The sequence below is a fragment of the Larimichthys crocea genome, chromosome XII (genome assembly GCF_000972845.2).
Source record: "Larimichthys crocea isolate SSNF chromosome XII, L_crocea_2.0, whole genome shotgun sequence".
NCBI classification, from domain to species: Eukaryota; Metazoa; Chordata; class Actinopteri; family Sciaenidae; genus Larimichthys; species Larimichthys crocea.
In genome coordinates this window covers 7132256-7153028 of record NC_040022.1, presented here as the reverse complement: position 1 = coordinate 7153028, position 20773 = coordinate 7132256, and the positions used below count along the sequence as shown (strand labels likewise).

The 20773-nt window shown below is 40.0% G+C and overlaps 1 protein-coding gene across 1 annotated transcript; it reads left to right on the top strand.

Moving 5' to 3' along the window:
• The first annotated feature begins 1448 nt into the window (after positions 1-1448).
• Positions 1449-4433, top strand: 42sp43 (P43 5S RNA-binding protein). Its single transcript, XM_010740372.3, has 9 exons — positions 1449-1738; positions 1836-1936; positions 2009-2105; positions 2256-2344; positions 2581-2654; positions 2891-2971; positions 3062-3291; positions 3520-3573; positions 3885-4433. Exons 1-9 carry the CDS (start codon positions 1604-1606, stop codon positions 4146-4148), a joined length of 1125 nt encoding a protein of 374 aa, XP_010738674.2. The 5' UTR covers positions 1449-1603; the 3' UTR covers positions 4149-4433.
• Positions 4434-20773: the final 16340 nt, after the last annotated feature.

Below are 20773 nucleotides of genomic sequence, written 5' to 3'. Positions count from 1 at the left end.
TTACTGTGTAAATCCACACTGACAACACATTTAGTGATATTGTAGTAAAAGACCATACAATCAATATTGGGAACCATACATATAGTACGCTGAAACTGGAGACCCGCAGTGCACTGCTGTCTCAGCCCTGTGACCTGTGTGTGAGGTTATAGCTTCCTTGATGCGGTTTGGTCTTTCTGCAGCCATCCTACAACACATCCCACTAATGGAGGCACATTGTGCATTGACAGCCGCTTCTAAATATTTCATCCCCCCCTTTGAGACTAACAGGGATCCAGAGATAGTGGGTAAAATATGGAGGGGAAAGCAGCATTAGGAGGAGTGCAGCATCAAGGGCCAAATATGAGCTCGTCCTGTCCCTCCTCCATAAAAATATGAAGGCTGACATCGAACAGACACCAGTTCAGTACGGACACCACCTTTCTACCGTCAGTCTGCATTCAACACATCATCACCATTAACGTCTTCACTGTTTCTTTGAGTGGCTTTCATTTCAAAAACATAGAATGGCTGCTGACCACAGTGCTGATGCAGTCAATTAAGTATTCAGCAGTGGTAGAGCTGAGCAACAAAAACTGAGAGGAGAACTACAAAGAGTCAGGGCTGCAGAGAGTGGCCTGTGTACCTAACTTTCAGGATCAGTGATTCCAGTAAGAGAGATTCCATAAAGAGAATGACTACTTTAATCCAAATAACTTTCGCTATTTACAGCAGCAAAAAACTTTGATCACACAGGTTTGATGTCTGTACTGTCTTTGAATGGGCGTCCTTCCATTTCCTGATTAAATCCTATTTTTAAATCAAACATAGATGCTGTGTAAGAGGGGATTGATAATCTCAGATAAATATTATTAAACAAATGTGAACAGTGGACAGTCAACCAGATGGCAGAGCCTTGTGAGGCAGAGACACAGCACTCTCTACTGTGCGGAGAGCTGTATCACACTTCCAACTAAGTGTACTGATCGCTTATAAAAACAGACTTTCCATTGTTTGGGCCTAAGGTATCATTTTACTTTTACTAAGACTGAAGACTGCATGACTTTAAGTCGTTATATGAAGTCAGTTGTGCCAGAAATATCCAAGCTTGGGATAAATAAAGTTGATCTATCTATCTATCTATCTATCTATCTATCTATCTATCTATCTATTTTGAATTAAAGGTGGAGGGCTTATTTTGTAGACTAATTATCACTATTATGATTAATTTCTATCATGATGTTTTGTATAGCATATAGTGTCCACGCCCTGACTTCTGTAAACTATCCAACATTGTATCACTCCAGTAAAAAACAAATTATTTAACAGTGACAGGTAACAGCTGTCTTACTTTGAGTGGTTGGTACATGTCTTGACTTGTCCACTTGCACACAGCTGAGCTTAACAGGGCAATTAAGACAATTAGTTTCAGCTTTACTTCTTGAGAATCTCAACGTGTTGAACGTGTGGACACACTGTGCGCATAGCCTGACTCAACACCTGGTGACGCGACGCTGCCAGTTAACCAATTAAAATCTCACCTGAGGCTATAAGACAGGCTGACAAAAGCGGCGGCCTTCCCATTAAATATTTGGTTGGAGAAGTGTTCGAGTTATCGAGGAGAATGAATGGTGTGCGCAGCGGGAAGGCTGCTGGCGGTTCACCGCTGCAGCTGTTCAGCTGCACCCATGCGAACTGTGGAGCGACTTTTAACAGACAGTGGAGACTGAAAGACCACCAGACTGTGCACACCGGAGCGGTAGGTTGATATTTAAATATGAAATAAGGAAAGCTTGCGCCTTATTTTGACTTCTACAACACTTGAAAGTTGTAAAACTATTATCAAATGTCCACAGCGCCCGCATCCGTGCGCAATTACTGGCTGTGACCGTCGTTTCTCCAGAAAGTCCCACCTGAGCCGCCACATGCTTCAGCACAGAGGAGTGAAGCAATTCCAGTAAGTCACAAGTCTCAGAAGTACAGTCGCATCTCTCAGCCATGACCTCGTTTTTAACTTTGTTTTCTGCAGATGCAACAAGGCAGGCTGTGCGCAGAGCTTCCTCCACGCAGCCAAACTGAAGAGACACGTGCTCTACGCCCACGGAGACAAAACCCAGTATTTCAAGGTGTGTAGTAAAGAAATCTGGCCACGAGATGGCGTCAAAATGCCACATTGTAACAAACGGCAATCCCCCCTGAAAGCCACTGCTCTTGATGTTAAATAACCAATTTTCTTTAGTGTCACTTTAAGCACTTGAATGTCTCTTCTCCCACAGTGCAGCCAGTCAAACTGCCCATTGACCTTCAAGAAACGCAGACTGTTTAAACTGCACTTAAAGGAGCATAACATGCCTGCCAAGTTCAGGTATGTGTAAAAATCTTGTGGTGTATAGTAGCCACGTACTGTGAGTTAATGAAATGCCTGAGATCAGATGGGTCTAAACTGTTGAAAGATTATGCACTCGTTTTAATTAATCAGATTGATTCCTGGAGTACAGACTGTAGCAGATGAATTAGTGGTTACTGGCTGAGTGGGTGTGGCCCCAGTGAATTAGTTAAATTTATTTTTTTACCTCTGCCTGTCCCCGGTGGGCTACTTAGATGTTCGAAGGATCGCTGCACTGCCACGTTTGACTCCCACATTGCCCGCAAAGCCCATGAGAAGAAGCATGCAGGTTAGTCTATTTTAGTCTTAGTAGGGGTCCTTTTATCTTCATCCCTATAAAAAGTCTTTATTAAAATTGGGTTGTGGTACCATTTGCATGTAACCTTTCCTTGTGTAAAAAAAAAAAAACTTCGACAAATGACATGCATGGTATATGGTTCTTCAAAGACTCCCAGAAGGGACCCAACTAGTGATGATAATCCTTTAATTTCCTGACTAACTGGTCATCTTGTTTGGTCCCTGCAGGTTACCGCTGCCCCCATGCTAACTGCCAGGTGCTTGAACACACCTGGGGGAAACTTCAGAAGCACATGGCCAAACATCCAGGTACATAAGTTGTGATCATAGTACAAAATCCCTGAAATGTAACCCTTTTTTAAAAAAAATTGGTTTGCTTTTGTTCTTTGTGTGATGTAGCCACATTCACATGCCAAGCATGTAAGAAGGTGTTCAAGAAAGCAGACACTCTGCGGAGGCACAAACGGATCCATGCCTCCCATAAGCCTGTGCTGGTTTGTCCCAGAGACGACTGCCAGGCCTACTTCTCCACAACCTTTAACCTGCAGCACCACATTCGCAAGGTGCACCTTGAGCTCCTCAAGTACAAGTGCTCCTTCCCTGACTGTCCACGCATGTTTGCTATGAGGGTAAGTAACAAAACTTGGTCCTTGTGTGGAGATATTGGAATTGTTTCTTTGAAATGTGACTTGCATCATGTAGAACATTTTTAGTGGTATTATTCCAAATAACACTCATGCAAATCTGTAATTTCTTAAATAATTCTAAGCATTGAGTGATTTGATTCTGCATATCTTACTGCTGTTGTAAAAAGTTCAAAATTGTGTATGATTTTCTGGCTCTGCTCTCTTCCACAGGAGAGTATGACCAGACACCTGCTTCGTCATGACACAAGCGCCACCATTCTGAAGGTAAGGCCGGTGTCTGTACCCCACAGTGCAGATGTGGACTAAAGCTGCCACACAGCAGTGAGCTCAAAGCTATCTGGCCAGGGGTACTATTGATTTTGGAGTTCTCTTTAAACCTTTTTAAAAGCAGACTCCTTTGTGCTTCTGGCCAACTGGCGCGAATGGCTTGATGGAACTGGAGGTTTACGTGATTTCATACCTACTCATATCAAATTTCTAGTTTTTTTTTCAAGGTTTGTTTTTTTTTTTTTCCAATCAGTGGCTACACAGCCAGTTCAAGCTTGTCTCCAACAAAGTTTTTGTAATGCCAACAGAGACATCAGCGGCCTAAGAAGTTCTGGCAGAAGCGTTTGGATGGACACCATCTGCCCCTTGTGGAAGAAAATTTGGGCCGCCTCTTCGCCTTGCGTATGCGGATCTCTCGACGTGTAAAAATAGAGACCAACCTCTCAGGCCTCTTCAATGAACGCAAGATCCCTCATTACGTCGACCCAGAAGTCAACCTGCGCAACCTGTTTGGTATCAAAAGGCCCCGTCCTTTGGACGAGAAGCCTGAGGTTTTGCCACTAAAAGATTAAATTTAAAAACCTATTCATGCTAGCTGTGCATGCTTTTAAGTTGGTTTCTTTCATTTTTGGAAAAGAAATTGGAAGTTGGGTCTCTTTGGTTGTTTTAATGTAGCTGACATACATTAAAATATTTATATTTCAAAGTAATTATTTGAATGCTGTTCAACTCATTGACTAGGATGTCAAGCTTGAGAAGTGACTGAATTCTAGTTCTTGAAGACAGCACATTGTAGAAATGCTTGTTTTGTAAAATGACACTTGTGGACCCAATAAAATAAGTTACATTTTGATCAAGTGGTGCATTTTGTTTTTGTGTTGACTATTTCACATTCCATTGAGTGTTCATCTCAACACTGCTGGAGGTCTGCCCTTCAGTAACAGCTGCTGCAGAAGTGTGATCTCCAGAACTAAGATTGGTTTAGTCATTTAATTGCACTGGACAGAGCATCTTACTCGGACAGCTGTTCTCCTGCAGCGCCTATTATTTTGCTTGTTTTGGCTTCGCATATTGGTTGACATTTTCTGGACATGTTGGAGCTCATTAAATATGAACAAAGGACAACACATGAGTAAGAGCTGAGTCACAGAAAGCATGTCAGTTTGGGGGTGGGTGAGACTTTGAACACAAAGTAGATGAGTATCTGTTCATCTGAGGTTGAGCTGTTGCAGTTTATATTATATTTTAGCCTTATGAACACTTACACAAAAGACAGTGATGCATGCTACTGTGTAAATGTGAGTATTTCACCACTTAATCTAGTGTTATTTCTTTATCATTAAGCCAGTCATTTACCCTGTAGGGCTTCTGTTGTAATGAAGCCATAACACTGAAAGCTCTCTGGTGTTTATCTCTTATTTGTGTTTTCTTGTAATGAAATGGCCTATTGGGCATGTACTATAACCTCATAAAGCCTACAAAAATGTACTTGACAGGATGAATAATGAAGCAGGATCTCCATGTAAATAAATCCGCTGCAGCTTTTTCGTAACAGTTGTCCCTAGCTTAATTTACCAGAACTTTAAACTAGCAGTTTAGCTGTTGATGCAATAGGTCAATAAAGATGAACTTTAAATATCTACTTATATCTACAGGTAAAGACTGGCCTGATAGTGTGAGGAACAAAATATAAATGTAACTACAATAGTATGGGACTAATGAGGTAATGGTTAAACTACACCCACCTCTCTTCGTTCTCTATTTGTTTATTGGATGCCCGCTAAGAGGTGAAGGGGTCAAATGGAATTCATGGACGTAGCAGAAGATGACCTGAAACAGTTAGGGCTTTGCTTTGAATATTGTATACAAGCTTGGGGGCCTTTCCAGATAGATATTAATTATATTCTGAGAGATTTTGTGTAATTGTGTAGGAAACAGTATGTGACCTGATTACAGAAAATAGTGAAAAACGTCCAAGGTGACCTCTTCAAATGATTTTTTACTTTAAAAATGACCTTAATAATTAATTAGCTTTTATAGTTTTAGCTTTTGTAGTGTGTAGCCAGGAGCAAACATTGAACAAGGTTGTAAGAGTAAGGCTAGATGTGTTACATTTGCTGACATTTAGATACAGGTTGAAAAAATGTATTACGGACGCTTTGGTATTATCAGAAGATTCTTACGTGACCCTGTATACAATATACATTTTAAAATGAAAACGTTTGGAATACAAAACATTTGTTTTTGTTTCATATTCTGTTAAATGGCTCCTTTTTGTGTATAAGATTTCTTATTTTTTCCAGTCCAGTGGAGCAAAGCAAGTACCGTAGTCAATTTCATATCTTCCGCTAAGCTCCGTAACACATTGTCAGTTTGAGTCCGGACAGTATCTTTACTGCTGTGGTCTGCTCTAAAGGTCATTCTCTTGGCTTTGCAGCCTCAGGCTTCATTCCTTTCATCGCTGGCTGCTGCTCTGCCTCTTTACGTCCCATACATTAACCTGTCCTACAACAGCTGACCTGCAAGCTCCATCAAACTGGGCATGTTGCACACAACTGAAGCAGTGTCTTTTACACAACCATAATTACCTGCAGTTATCATATATTGTATTTTATCTACAAAGCGCAGATGAAAGCAACAATCAGACAGTAAGTGCCTCTTAAGATTGTGATGTTGCTTTAGATGTGTAGCAAGGCTTTCAAAATAAGCACGTCTCTGCCAAGCAGGAATTTTAAAGAATGGTCTTGTTTCTATGGTGAAGCAATACAGTAAACAAGATTTTCTTAACTGTTTATTATGTTCCTTGTCCGTGCCAGTGCAGTTTCTAGAACAAATGAGACTGTGCTCGCAGGTGTTCAGCAGGTGTGGAAAGTACTTGAATGATTAGAGGTTCCTTGTTGACTGTTTTCCAGTGGTGCCACAAAGTCCCATAAGAGTGCTGACGCAGCCCGGTGTCATAGGACCCAGTTGCTGGACTTATACCAGCAACAATATCAAACTGAATCACATACAGTTAACCACAACCTCACCATCACCCTGTGGCTCTCTGGAAAGGTCATGCCAATTATCCACATGGAGAGCATGACCTTTGGTGTGACGGGATGAGCTTGATTTTTGCAGCGTGTGCATCACAGAGCAGGACAAAGGCAAACTCACAACGTTACCATCCCAACAAGAGAAGCTGGGACATTCATTCCACATTCATGGATGCCTGGTTAGCGCCAAGGAAACATTTAATAGGTAAAAGATATATATATAAGATATACGTTTTTATAGCCCCATTAAAACAAGTCTTCAATCAGAAGATAATGACAGGTCAAAAACACAGTTAATTCTGTGTCTGCCAATTCACCTTATTTTATACATATTTCTAAAAAGAGGAGTTCATCATCATCATCATTTAATAATTTTCACTCTACCCTCATTCCAATAGTCTCATGTATGTGGACTCACATTCAGGATCAAATGTGAGATGTTTAGCTCCTGTGTTATAAACGGTCCTAATGACCTTCAGTAAAGTTTGACAGGGCTGGAGGGTTATTAATCCAAATCTCAATCTTCCCCACAAATCAACAGTGAACATCTGTGATGTCAAATCTGCAGCGAGCTTTGGCTGCTGCTGACGACAGTTTATCTACAGGATTTGATAGTTTGTTTCTAAAATAAAAACCCTTTGTGACTCACGCAGAATAAATACGAGTCTCTTTACATAAATCTTACCTTTGTGGCTTTAGTTGCGGGTGGTATACATTCCCTGGATGTTTTGCCCACTCAAGGGCAAAAAAAGCACCAATGAAACATCTGAATCACCTTAATCCTGTTGTGAATCATTTTTATCCCAATGACGACAGCTTCTCAATAAAAGTGTCAGGACCAGCAGGAACAAGTACCGCACTGAGTGCCTTGACAGGCAACAAAATGATTAAACGTCTCAACTACAGTGAATAACAACACTTTTTTTTGTTTTTACCACAAACACAATAAATACTAAAATGGGAGTTCTGTTTGTCATACTTTTATAGATATGCCAGGAAACAGTGTAGATGGTTTGTGCTTTGCAGTGGTTCAACAAAAAAAACCAGTTATTATGTTTATTTGGCAGATTTCATGCAAAAGAGTTAAAATAGCCTCCATAGGAGGCTATTTTAACTAGATGTAGAGACTATTTTGCTAGATGCCATCAAAAATTGTAAATGCATCACTCCAAATCAGAAAAACAAGAGGACATATTTAATTACTCCAATCACAGGAAAGCAGATCCAGTAACATGATTTATTATTGTAGCATTACAATAAATACTACACCTCTAATGTCATTTCTGGGATAATTTTCGTTTGTGTGTTTTTCACCTTTTTAAGAATTAAATGGAGCCTTCATTCCACAAATTTCTAAATTGAGTAGTAACCCTTATTTATCTTTGCCTCTCTCATTCAAAAACATGCAGGCAGTCACAGAAAGAGCAAACTGTGCTTCAGAAAATCCCGAAACAAGGAGATAAATCGAAGTAGGTTAACCATACAGTCGTCATGCCCTGATTTAGCCGGCTTCCTCCAGAATAGATGACCCAAAACCTCTACTCCCCTCCCTTTTTCTCCCTTTTCCCATGGCCCTATTTGCAGTGAGCTTTTCATAGCTTTAACACAACTACATGCCTGATAAACTGACAGGGTTAGCAACATAAGCATAAAATAAGGGGCCTTCTGCACAGGTGTAAACATACTCGGCTCTTATGCCTGCATCAGTGCATGACACTGCAGCCCTTGGACAAATTGCACCATGGAAGAAGGCTTTTACAACTGTTGTGCCAAAAATAAACCAAGCACCACCAACTTTGGGCACAAATTCTCTAAAATGAGGTCAGATCTGACATATGACCATTTCTTACTTGAGTGGATTATTTAAAAATGCTGGAACAAAAATTCTTTGCTACTTTAATTTTACAGAGGCTAGCAAGGCCAGACTGATCTAGATGTAAATGGTGGATTTCAAATCAATTTCTGAATAATTAACCTTACGTGCTTGTGTTTTGAATACCTTTGACGCTATTGCCTCAAGGATGAATTAAAAATAATATTTAAAAAAAAGACTCTACAGCCATGCAAACAGCTCTGATATCACCAAAGTTATTACAAATAACCCTGAGGGAAAATGATAGTATAAAAATGTGATGGCAATCAATAGATAGCTGTGGGTGGCTGTGTGTGTGTGTGAATGGATGAATGAGATATGTAGTGTAAAAAGGCCTTGATTGGTTGGAAGACTAGAAAGGCACTATGTAAGTACAGAAAATTTAACAGTTTTTATATTTCAGTCTGGACTAAAGTGGTGGACCGACCAACTGACCGACTGACATTGCCATCCCTGGAGCCGTGCTGCTAAAATAGTAGAATGTGACTTTGGGGATGAAATTTTAGCTTTTAACCTGAAGCTTTTCTTACACACAGATGATAAACCTGAGATCCAGTTTTATTTTTTAACAGGGAAATAAACCGTTGAACACAAGATACAACCTGTTGCATTATTCTGTAGGGGCATTTGCTCCAATCTGCCAAGAGATTAACGTAAACTTATAGTTTTTCAAATTAATCCAACATTTCCCACAGTCCTCAACACAGACCTTTGCTTGAGCATAATCATGCATTAAGTTTTTCCATCATGTGATTGCTTTTTACCTCACTTAGCGTTTACTTTAATTTTATATTCCTTCATAAATGCTTGAACAGGGAAATTGGCTGTAGGGGCCAAAACCGCCAACATTTTAATATTAGCGCTTGTTTAGATTGACTCACTTCTGCAGCCTGTGTCATGTGGCCATTTATTATTACAGTTTTTAGCACTTTGCATTGGCTTTATTTCCCAGCCATGGAGGTTGCTGATTGGACACAGTGCATCTTTTGTTAATGCAGACAAAATTTGATGACACAAATTCATTTGGGTTACAAAATTGGAGGCAGGAGGTCCCAGTTCCTAAGAAACTGGAACAGACACAGCATTGTCCAGGATGTTCAAAGTCATCCAAAAGGGCGTAGATTGATAGTGTTTGTTCTGAGGCTGCTTTGAAGTTGTGAATTCAGAGGACAAGCTATTCCCTAAGCTGGACCTGCTTAATTGACTATTTTGTCAGCGGCATGGCAGGGGAGATCTTGTTTTTCCTCGCATCGTCTTATTGTGAACGCCCCCCTGTGACCTACCATCAGCAGTAGGCTGTTTATCATCTTTTCTTGATCATTAAATCATGTCACATCATACATCAAAGCTTTCCTTTGCCTCTCTGTTAATCTTCACAGTCTCTATTTGTCTTCTGTTAGGGTAATTTTCATGGCAAAATATTCACTTGCAAATTTTCCACTGCTTCCTTTGTCTGCATCTGCAATTTGTCCTCGCAGTTTCTCTTCTTGTCATGAAAAATTGTGCAAACATAAATTCATTGAGAAGGCATAATAATAAGGTGATCGTATTTCTCTGTCTGAGACACAGGCGGTGACACTGGTCATTTGTCTTTTTTGCTTAACAAATCACTTGGTTGTGGTGTAGATTATATATTATGCTTCCTGCAGCACCAGACTGAAGTGACTCTGAATTGCATTACATGAGTCACATGTCCACAGGCTGCATGGTAAGAAAACCCACATTGGTTCCCTTCGCTGTGACAAGGATTTGCATATGAGAACACAAAACGAGTCTCTCAAAATGAGACACTGACATGATTTATCTTGGCAGACTATCAGATGTGTTGCCTGAAATGAGACTTGATAACCAGAGATGACAATTTAGGGTTGATTACACTTCCTTTTGTTGACATCAACATGAAAACATCCAATGCTGTCCTTATTTCCTCATCTTCACCATGTTCGCCGCTTCATCAATCAAACCCTGGCTTCCGATAAGTGCCTCATCGTGCGTGCTCCCGTCAAGCTCCACCACTAATTAAAAATGCTGCAAGCGAGCAATCAGGAAATGCAACAGCTACCTAGTATTACAAGCTTGTTTTATAATGACCTGCCAAACTGTATGGCTTTTATAGTTGTTTATCAGAGCTGCCAAACAGTGAGAACCTGATTAAAATCGTTCTTGATATACTCCACATTTCTATACTTTTTTTTTTTGTTCTTCAGTTGAAGTTTGTTTGTCTGCGTGTTTGTCTTGTGAGACATTCAACCTGTCACTGATTGATTTTGACCTGCTGTTTAATTATTTTAAAGGAAAATACACACAGAACAGTGGGTGGGCCAGTGTTCAATTAACAGCCCTGTAATCCTGAATGATTAGTTTACATGAGCTCAACAGCATGAGAAAAGGAAAAGGTTACAGAAACGTGAACCAGCAGAATGAGAGAAATATGTTTTATATGCAGTTCTCCATGAACAAAATTTTATTGATCCCTCTGGGGAAATTGAGTCATCGTGGTGGCAAAAGTAATTCAGCAGGGATCAAATGAAGTGGGAGTTAAGCACAGAACAGAGTACAAAAACAGACAGAAGAAAATAAATAAATCAGTTTTTAGCTCTGCTGCAGCAAATATCCATATTGTTATGTCAATATAAGTATTGTTTAATTATTATTATTATTATTTCAGAAATATCAGGGCTCAGATGAATACAATGTTGCCCATAAAGTTGGAATAATTTGGTCTTTCTCTTCCTATTTATACACATCAGGTTAATTGTAGTTTAGTTTTCATTGTAAAGTTTAAACACTTTAACAATTGTTAAAGTGTAAATTATAGAGATTAAATGGCCTCCTAATATATAGTGATTTAACACGCTGCTGATTGCAACCCCCTCACCTGATCTTCCTCCTCCTTCCTAGTGTGAAAAAGAAACTACAATGGCTGTGAGCCGGTCTTTAGCATGTCCATTCTGGGGTAGTCTGTAGATAAAATGTTCATTCTAAGGTAACGAAAACATGAGGATTCTTATGTCCAGGGGATTATACACCAATGAATGGTTATGCATATTCCATTAATGCCACATTCTGTATATAGAGCACCTTAAATCTGACACACTGGACCTTTAATGTAAATGATACAAAGGCATTTAGATTGTGTATGTGAGAAACAGAGTGCTTCTTGTTCTTCATCACCAGGCTCTCACAGTTTCATTTCATCTATCTGCTGACTAAAATAAAGGTCAGCTGTGTAGAGAGAAAGATGACGTGAGTTGTTCTCTATAACAGTTCATCTGTGTGTGTTGGTCTGGGTGTGTGTGCTGCAGCAGCTCCAGCTCATAGAGCGGCGCTTCACCACTAGCGATGCCTCTGGCTCCAACTTCTTAGAGAAAGAGAGAGCGAGAAAGTGTGTGTGTGAGATAGAGAGAGAGAGAGAGAGAGAGAGAGAGAGAGCTCAGTGGGCATGGTGAAGTTCATGTTTTATTAATAAAGCATATCATGTAAAGTCTGTGTATGCATGGGGGATGCAGGGTCACAGTTGACTTTAATTAGAGGGAAAAATGTTTTAAACAAATGTAGGGCAATCACTGATTCACAGGAGCATGGCGTCCATGTTAGTCTACCTCTAATCAGTGCTGATCAGGGGCAGAGCACACTGGGTGAGATGAGCCCTGCTAACTGCATGAGACACTGAAGAAGACTGATGAGTCAGTAGCCTGTTTGAACCATCAGTCATCATTACTGACTGAGTGCTGCATCACAGTCAGACCAGCATCTCCGGGTATTATTTTCCACAGAGGGACGCTGAAGCTATCAGCTGCCGCGCTGCCTATCTCCCTCCTCGCCTGTCACTAACTTCTTATCATCAGATCTGTAATAACCCCTGACTTCTGTCTGGTCATGGAGTGACCAACCTCCCTGGACACTTGTCTATCTGCCTGTCCACCCTGTCTCTCTACCCACGGGATTTACTATTGACAACTGCAGCCTTTGCTCTGCTGCTAAGAAACATTCACAGCCTCCACAGAGATGACAGAAAACAACAACCTGTTAGCCAGATTGATATGTTGATTGATATGTTGATGTGGTTTGTATTTTCCAAAGCAAGAAAGCTTATTTTTTAGCCATCTTAGCGGCATGGCTCCAGGGATGGCAATGTTGGTCTGTCAGTCCAGACTGAAATATCTTGACAACCATTGGATTGATTGACATGAAATTTTGAACATTTGTGGTCCCTTGAAAATGAATCCTACTGACTTTGGTGAACCATTGAATTGTCCTCTAGCACCACCATGAGTTTAACATTTGTGGTTTACAGTGAAATGACATAAAAACTTATGGATGGCTTGTCATGAAATTTCCTACAGACATTCCAGGGCCCGTGGTGACCAAACGTCCAGCTTTGTCTTTGTCCCACTTTCAAACTGGGTGTCCTGACATCCGAAAAATATCTGTAAAACACTAGAAAATGCACCGCACATCTGAATTCATCGCTGAAATGTCTGTAATGCTGTGTTATGCCATCCATTTTGTTAAGTTGTTACAGTCCCAGTCTAGTGTGGCTGTGGCTCAGGAGTTAGAGGGGGTCAGCCACTAACTCGATGATTGGTGGTTTGATCCCCAGCTCCTCCAGCCTGCATGTTGAAGTGTCCTTGGGCAAGATACTAAACCCCAAATTGCATATGAATGGTTAGCTCCCAAAAAACTGATGAGCAGTTGGCACCTTGCATGGAAGACTAGAAGTCCAGTCCATTTACCATCTACTTGATTTATTGGCATACAAAACTTTGTGCAGACATTCAAGGCTCCTAGTTTCTACTGACTTTGGTGATCTCCCTTTCCTTTTGTGCCAAAAGAAACACAGTTGTTTTTGCTGAAATATCTCGGTATTGGAGAGACTTTCATGGAATTTGGTTTAGATTGGTACACATTCATTGCAAGTCTCTCTCTGGATGAATTGTGATGACTTTGGTCACCCTTTAATGTTTTATCTAGCCATCATAAGAGCAAAACCTTAGTTTGTCCAATACCAATAGTTTATGACTAAATACCTGCAGAACATGACATGTAATTATTACTTTCTGTTTAGCGCTGTTTGGCATGATGATGTTATTTCTCTCTAAAACAAACATCATGTCATCATAGAACCACTAAACTGCTTGTTGCATGCTTGTTTTCAAAAGAATGTGAAGAATTATTTTTTAATCAATATCAGGCAAAGAACCATCTGTGTTCATGTGCATTCTCTCACCTTCAAAGCTGGTGATTGTCATATTTTCTGAATTCTTTCATTATTCTTTTGTCAGCTTACCGCATCGTATAGTCAATATGTTTGAAATAACGAGTATCCAACGACAATGTGAATACAATTTGACAATGTGAACCAATCTGCAGTGTTATAGTGAGCTTCAGCTCATTGTTTAGCTGTTCGGTCACTGTTTTGTTTCTCTATGCTCTCAGTGTTGTGTTCGGTCACAGCAGGCAGCTGTTTTCAGCAAAAACGCTCAGAAAACCTACTGTAAACTACCTGCTCAGCACCCAATGTCAGACAGACACTGTTCATGACGGGCTGGTAAACATAGTAAAGCATTTAGCAGCTGAAGAGCTAGATAAGCTTAAATAAAGTGAGCTAGACTTGCATTTACCAGGTGGACACAAACATGACTCCAAATGAATGATGATGTCGCTCTAATGCTGCTCTTTTTTTACCCTTCCCCTGAGTTTAAACATTGAACACTGAACATTGAAATAAATTTGTATCAGTCTTGCCTATCTCACTGGGTTCAGGCTCCTCAAATGTCAGGATGAAATGTTTAACACTGCACTTCAATTCAGAGTGCATGCATGTTGAAATGTCAGAATAAAATAGACCTGAAATATGGTGTCATCGCCAAACTTCAGGGCTGCTAAATTTCAAATCTCATTTTCTCATTTTTCTCATTATCACTCATTATAATGTATGCTCAACTGTAAGCACTGAGAGCACCAGAGCAAACAATCTACTGAACGCATGAACGATGATGTTTATATTCTCCTTCTTTCTTAAAAGCGAAGTTGACCCGTGATTCAATCTCGCCCAAAATTTTGTTAATCCTTCTGATGAATCTCTGCCGCATAGTCACACAGCACTCTTAATCCCTGATTTATATGCCCATGCTGCTGGAAAGACAGAAGTATCTTGTCTTCTACAAGCGAGTGAGAGAAAAAAGACAGCCAGTCGTCCCATTAAAAGGATTTTGTTGTCTCTCCAAATTTGTTCTTTATGGACTGTATGCACTCGATGCACCTCAGCCTCTGTCTTGTCATTGTGTGCACAGTGTTGGCATTTGTCATCACGTTTTTTCATCTGTTCTGTGCATAATGTGAGAGGAAATGGGAATGTAACTGGAATAGTGTGGATGTAAAGCAAGAATGAGATGATAAACTTCAACCCCACCCCTGTGCCATCTATAAACTACATAAAAGTGACAGGATTATAAATTGCTTTTTTGTCTTTATTTCTCTCTGTCTGCCCATGCTTTCTTTTGTGTGTGTGGTAGCTCGATGTCAAAGACAGATTATTGCACTGCATTTGTTCCTGAGTGGGTGAAGTAGAAAGGCTAATGGTATGTTGTAGCCTACTCACAGCTGAAGAAATAATTCGTTATGCTTCTGTCAGCTAGTCTCAGTGATAGGTCTGTGTGTGTGTGTGTGTGTGTGTGTGTGTGTGTGTTTATATTTTAGCAACCTGTGATTACAGGTTATTCTTGGAATGACTATTCATTTAATCAGCTCTATTTTTACATTTGGATTCCCCTGACAGCTGCTTTTATCATTATTTGCATTGCTCCGGTAATCACTCGCTTCCTCCCTCTCAAAACAGAAAGTGTGAACTGAAAACTGAAAATACTTAAAGAAACACCAAGGAGGGGAGAGCCTCTGTGTATGTGTGTGGGGTGGTGGCTGAGAGGGGTGATATTAATATAATAATAATAATTTGTCATATTAACATAATTTATCATAGATTAGAGGATGTTTCGTGATGCTTTGTAAACATGTAAAAGAAGAATTAGCTGATTCTGGGGTATTGTGACGATATGTCTGCAATCTCAAATGTACTCTGTGTAAGCAATTATTATTTTTATGTGAGATTACTTGCTTAGCCACACTTCTGAGTGTCAGTTCTGGTTTGCCGTAGTGCTTATGATAAATGCTTGAGCAGTGAGAGGGATATTAAATTGCTCTAGAGAACCATTTTGTATCAACGCTTTCAGGGAAAGGTTGACATTTTGAGAAATATGCCTGTTCACTTTCTTACTGAGATTTATTTATCCATAATTTCTCCCAGCCAGGAAACATTTTTACATTTTGTATAAATTGGATATACTGTATGTGTTGATAAGGTGCTCCTCAGCAGATTTTGTGGATTTGTTGACTGAGTCAGGCTTGCTCTTTCCCTGTCTTTGCACTAAGCCAAAGATAACTGGCTGCATACTTGCCAACCCTCCCAAATTTCCCTCCCAAATTTCTCACCTTTTATGATACATTTTCAGTATCACAACCTGTTTCTGGCACTGTACAATGTGAATAAGCCCTTTTTTCTATGCTGCACCAAATATAATTTCCTGGACTCTACGAATAAATGAAAGCTGATAAATATTAATTTAGGTTAGAGATTTGTGTAAAAAAAAAAAGTATTTAACAGAAAAATTCTGTTGCATTGTACTACTCTATTATTGGATTATTGGATTGAAAATTGGAGTTCTTTATGCTAGCCGGCTGCTCACAGTATAGCTTCATATTAACTGTAGAGATGAATTTTCTTAGAAAGCAAATGGTATTTCCCAAATATGACATTTTTTCTTGAACACGAATGTCTAAAATGTCTATTGCTGTGCACATTATGTCATCATGATTACATGTACCTGTTAAAGTGTTTCGCTATTTAGAAATGTTCCTGATTTCTACCTGAACACTAGTAATTTACAACAAAGCCGGAAACTTAGATTTAATCCTTTGGCTCTTGCTGTCTTTGTGGTTGCTGAAATGTATGTTAGTCAGCCTCTGAGCAGCGTGATCAGTGAGTCACTTTGAAATCCATTTATTCCCGATGGAGGGGACCGGGCACTTGGCTACAGTGGATGTTCAGCTGATGGTTATAGAATTGTGGCTGTATCACCTTGAGGATCACTAGCTCCGAGATAAGATTAAATACTTTTTTTCTCTTCACTTTCTATTAATGCTGCATGATTCTTTGTCAGCTGCCTATGACTCAACATACATATATACGATTTTGGACACCACTGTAACCTACAGCACGAACAGTTTGATGTTAATAACTAAAGAAAACCACGTGGATGAACGATAAAAGAGGAGGAACGCAATGTTCAGAACAACAGCTGATGCTCTGTCTATAGCTCTTGTTCTTTCGTCTCTCTCGCTCTCTTCCTCTCTCTTTGTGTTTCTATTAATGTTATGGCTCTCTGTTCATTCACCTGGACCAGGACAGAAGGCGCAGAGGCTGTTAGTTGTGACACTTGCTTGGAGGCACCTCGAAAGGTCATGAGACGTAATAATAACAGCAGGGGACATTCTAAATAATGATAGTGGACATTTATTATACAGGGGCACAAGCAAACCCCTGCAGGGTCTGTGCAGGGTCAGCCACATATGACACTGAGCCAGATTTCAGAAATAGCCACATTTACACCAAGCCTGAACTGTACCCCTCCTGTCACTTTACTACCTTAGAAAGTTGACATTATGGCCAAGCTGAGCTGCAGCAGCCAGCTGAAATGAGGCGTTATTAAATGCAATTTCACTTTCAGCAGCTTCCCCACCTCCTCAGATATTACTCCATAATAAAATCAGGAGAGGTGAGTGCGGATAGAGCCTCCTTACAATAACTTTAATCATAAGTAATGTCAAAACAGGAGCCAGGTAAAAGAAGAAAGAAAATAGACTGTCATTCCCTGGTTTGCTTCTCTCAAGTGTAACTCTGAGCCAGGCTGATGCAAGAAAGAGAGACATCGGCATGAAGGGAGTGACGGAAACTGATAGAAAGAGAGGGACAGAGAGAACGACTGAGTTTAAGATTACAAGACAGTGAATGTAAGGAGAGAGTGTTTGTGGTGTGAGGGTCTAAAAGTAAGAAAGGAGGCAGGGAGTGATTGGGAGAGGCAGATCAAGCCAGAAAAATGAAATGAGTGTATTAGAGGAGACTGTTCAACGACACTCTCCCACACTGGCAAAGTTTCATCAGCTTGAGAGGACTCGCAGTGCTCTGAGTCACAGCAGATGGTCAGCACTTTTAAGTGTTAATAGAGGTATAGCAGCCACTATTGGTACAGTAGCAAAACTCGCACCACTGTTTAACTGGTGTTAAACAAAAGCCAAATTTACACCCCCCAAAAAAGTTGGCCTTAAAAATAAAATAAAATACTCAGCCAAAAATCTAAATGGTTGCCATTGTTTATCTAGAATTATGTCAAAACATTAGCAAGTCAGAACGTGGACTAATTCCTCAGAACTCCAGAAAAGACCCAAAAACAACATCTGTCAGCAGCCTAGTCCAAATATCCTCATGCCATATACGGAGTTTCTGATTAGACTCCAAGATTAATTCTGTACTTTACACACTATGTGTGAATATGTGTTTACACATGGTGCAAAACAGTGACAGCTCTTCTCCAAATGTGACTGTTATAATGCAAAACACACACATTAACACTAAACTGACTTTCAAACAGGGACGAAATCTTAACAGTACTCAGTGTTAGGATTTGGAGGAGAAGGTAACATGCAGGCAATAAACAGTTAGCTGTATCTAACAAACTTGTATAGACACCGTACAGTCTGCAGAGTTGTTACTGTTGGCAGCTTGAGGCGAGTAAAGACAGAAAGACACAAATGGGTCATCATCCAAATTTGTGCAAATGATCCGAGTCATGAATTTGCTTCACTTTCTGCATGAACACACTTATAACATATTTAAGTCTACTTCAGTGTGCTGTCTTCCAGGGAAAATATTTTGATAGGTACAGTATGCACTATGTGCAGTATGGAGAGCAAAAAGGGTCAAATTAGTCTTGATTGAGAATGTTGTTTGAGCTCTTTCAGTTTGGGTGATGTACATCTCTGCACATACAAGTTGAGCCATCATTTACATCAACTATAATGAACAGGTGCATGCCACTTTTGAAAACAGCTTAGAAGATGCTTTTGCTTGCGCTATATGACCTTAGACTGCATAAATAAAAACATAGTCACCACAGGTTTTCTGAAGAGCCATTGTGAAGCTCAGAGTGTCGCTTGCTGTCGCCATCTTGGCAGTCCTGTCTCTACTGGCTCCTGGCTAATCCAAAAATTGGCAAAAAGTGTGCTGTCCCCAGCCATGCTCTTAACTATACATAACTGTAAGCGTTAATATAATTTGAATGGGTGAGTTATAGTTGGACATTGACGCATTTTGCAGCCAGCCTCAAGTGGAATGAGGAGCCGGAGTTTTTTTGGCACTTCAGCATTAAAGAAGTTGCCCCTTGTACATACACTTGACAAAAGGGCATTCTCTAATCAGATTTTTTATTTTTTGCATCCATGGCTATTCATTCCAATTGCTTCGTGAGCTCTTATCACATGAGCGACAGTCGCCCTTTTCCCTCCAGTTTTATGTCCCTGTTCAGCTGTTCAGCTAACACCAAGACTGATCTAGCTAATTTGCTGTGCCGACAAACAAATTTTACCGTTGAGTGAGTGAATAAGGCCAGAATTTTCATTTTTGGTACAAATCAAACCAAATAAATGAAAACCAGATTGTGTAAGTGGTTTGATCTCTGTTCATTTGCTAAAAATGCAATTACTTTTTCTTTCTTTTTTGTGACTGCATGTGATTAAATAAAAAGCTCTGAATTACTTTCCTTCCAGCAGTGCCATTACGTGACACATTATGTGTTTTGAGCATCCTTTTGGTCTTTGTCTGTACACAGCAGTGTGTGCTTAGAGGATGGTGCATTATGCATGGATGCCGTTAAATGTGCCATTAAAGCCTTGCTATATAGGCTAAATAGGCTGGACTACGTTCACAGCTTTGCTCAACAGCATTCACACATACAGGACTATCTTCAGTGTACCAGTTTACATATCATGTCACATTATGCACACATGAAAAAGGCAGAGACTGTTTTGTAAAATCTTTTATTGAGGTATGCGACCAACCAATGACTCTGGACTCAGGATACGACCAAACACATACTTTACATTTTGATTTCTCAAAGGTGTGAACACATGATGCTACATAAAACTAGGCACAATGCAAGATAAGTGTTTGCATGGGTAAAATCATGAATCCAGTTCTGCTTTGTTTTTCTCCAAGATAGTTGCTGCTGTGTAAATTCTCAGTTTTTTCCATTTTTGATATTTTTTGGAAACATCTGACACACAAAGACAAGACAAACCAAAGAGCTCCACGGTGAAATGAAAGTGAAGTCGCAGGTAAAATACGATCACTATGAAGGGGATACCTCAACAAAAAATAAAGTGCTATTCTCGTTTCCACAAGAAGAGAAGTTTATCTCTCACAGTCTCTTAATGCTTTCGCATATATTGAAATGTAGACTAAAGAAGGATCATATTAGCTAAAACTCTGTGCTTTGAAAGAAGACATGAGTTATATGCGTGCCATCGATTTACTGTTGTATTCTGTGCTGACATTTTCTTCATGTTCATGTGTGTGTATCCTCTCTCTGAATCAAAAATTAAATAAAGCTTCACTGTTGTTTAATAAGAAATGGATGAATAAATTTGACAGCAAAATCAAATGTATACCAACATCCAAGAAAAAAAAAATGCCTTCAGTGCTTTGTCATAACTGACTAGTCACATCAATGAAGTGACAAGGAGAGAGGCAAAACGGGGAGCGGAAAATGAAGATGACAGGCTGACATTTGATCAATGATGACTCGTGGGTACAACACTACCTGCATGCACAGCGCATACACTGACTCATAACGGTTCAGCACTGATGTCATTCCTCTCACTGCACCTCCTACTCCCTGTGTTTTCCTGTGTCCTCCTCTGTGCTGTCAGTGGAACTTAGACTCGTTGTCATGGTCAGAAAGATCCCGATTGTGTTCTTGGTTTTTCTGGCAGACTGGCTTCGGTTTATTTCCCGCTGTTCCAGCTCGAGTGAAGTCATGTTAAAATGCTGTGCAACTCTTGCAACACCCGCTGTAGTTTGTCTATGCAGAAGCCAACCTTTTTATGCTCACCAGTCCTTTATAGGAAAACACGGGAACAGCTCCTGCGATATATAACTTACTCTGGAGATTTTGAC

What these genes read in the sequence shown, in the direction of transcription:
- 42sp43 (XM_010740372.3), top strand. Translation starts at nt 1,604, where the DNA reads ATGAATGGTGTGCGCAGCGGGAAGGCTGCTGGCGGTTCACCGCTGCAG. An exon ending in AGAGGAGTGAAGCAATTCCA is followed by an intron (nt 1,937 to 2,008) that starts GTAAGTCACAAG and finishes TGTTTTCTGCAG; the next exon opens with ATGCAACAAGGCAGGCTGTG. An exon ending in ACAAAACCCAGTATTTCAAG is followed by an intron (nt 2,106 to 2,255) that starts GTGTGTAGTAAA and finishes CTTCTCCCACAG; the next exon opens with TGCAGCCAGTCAAACTGCCC.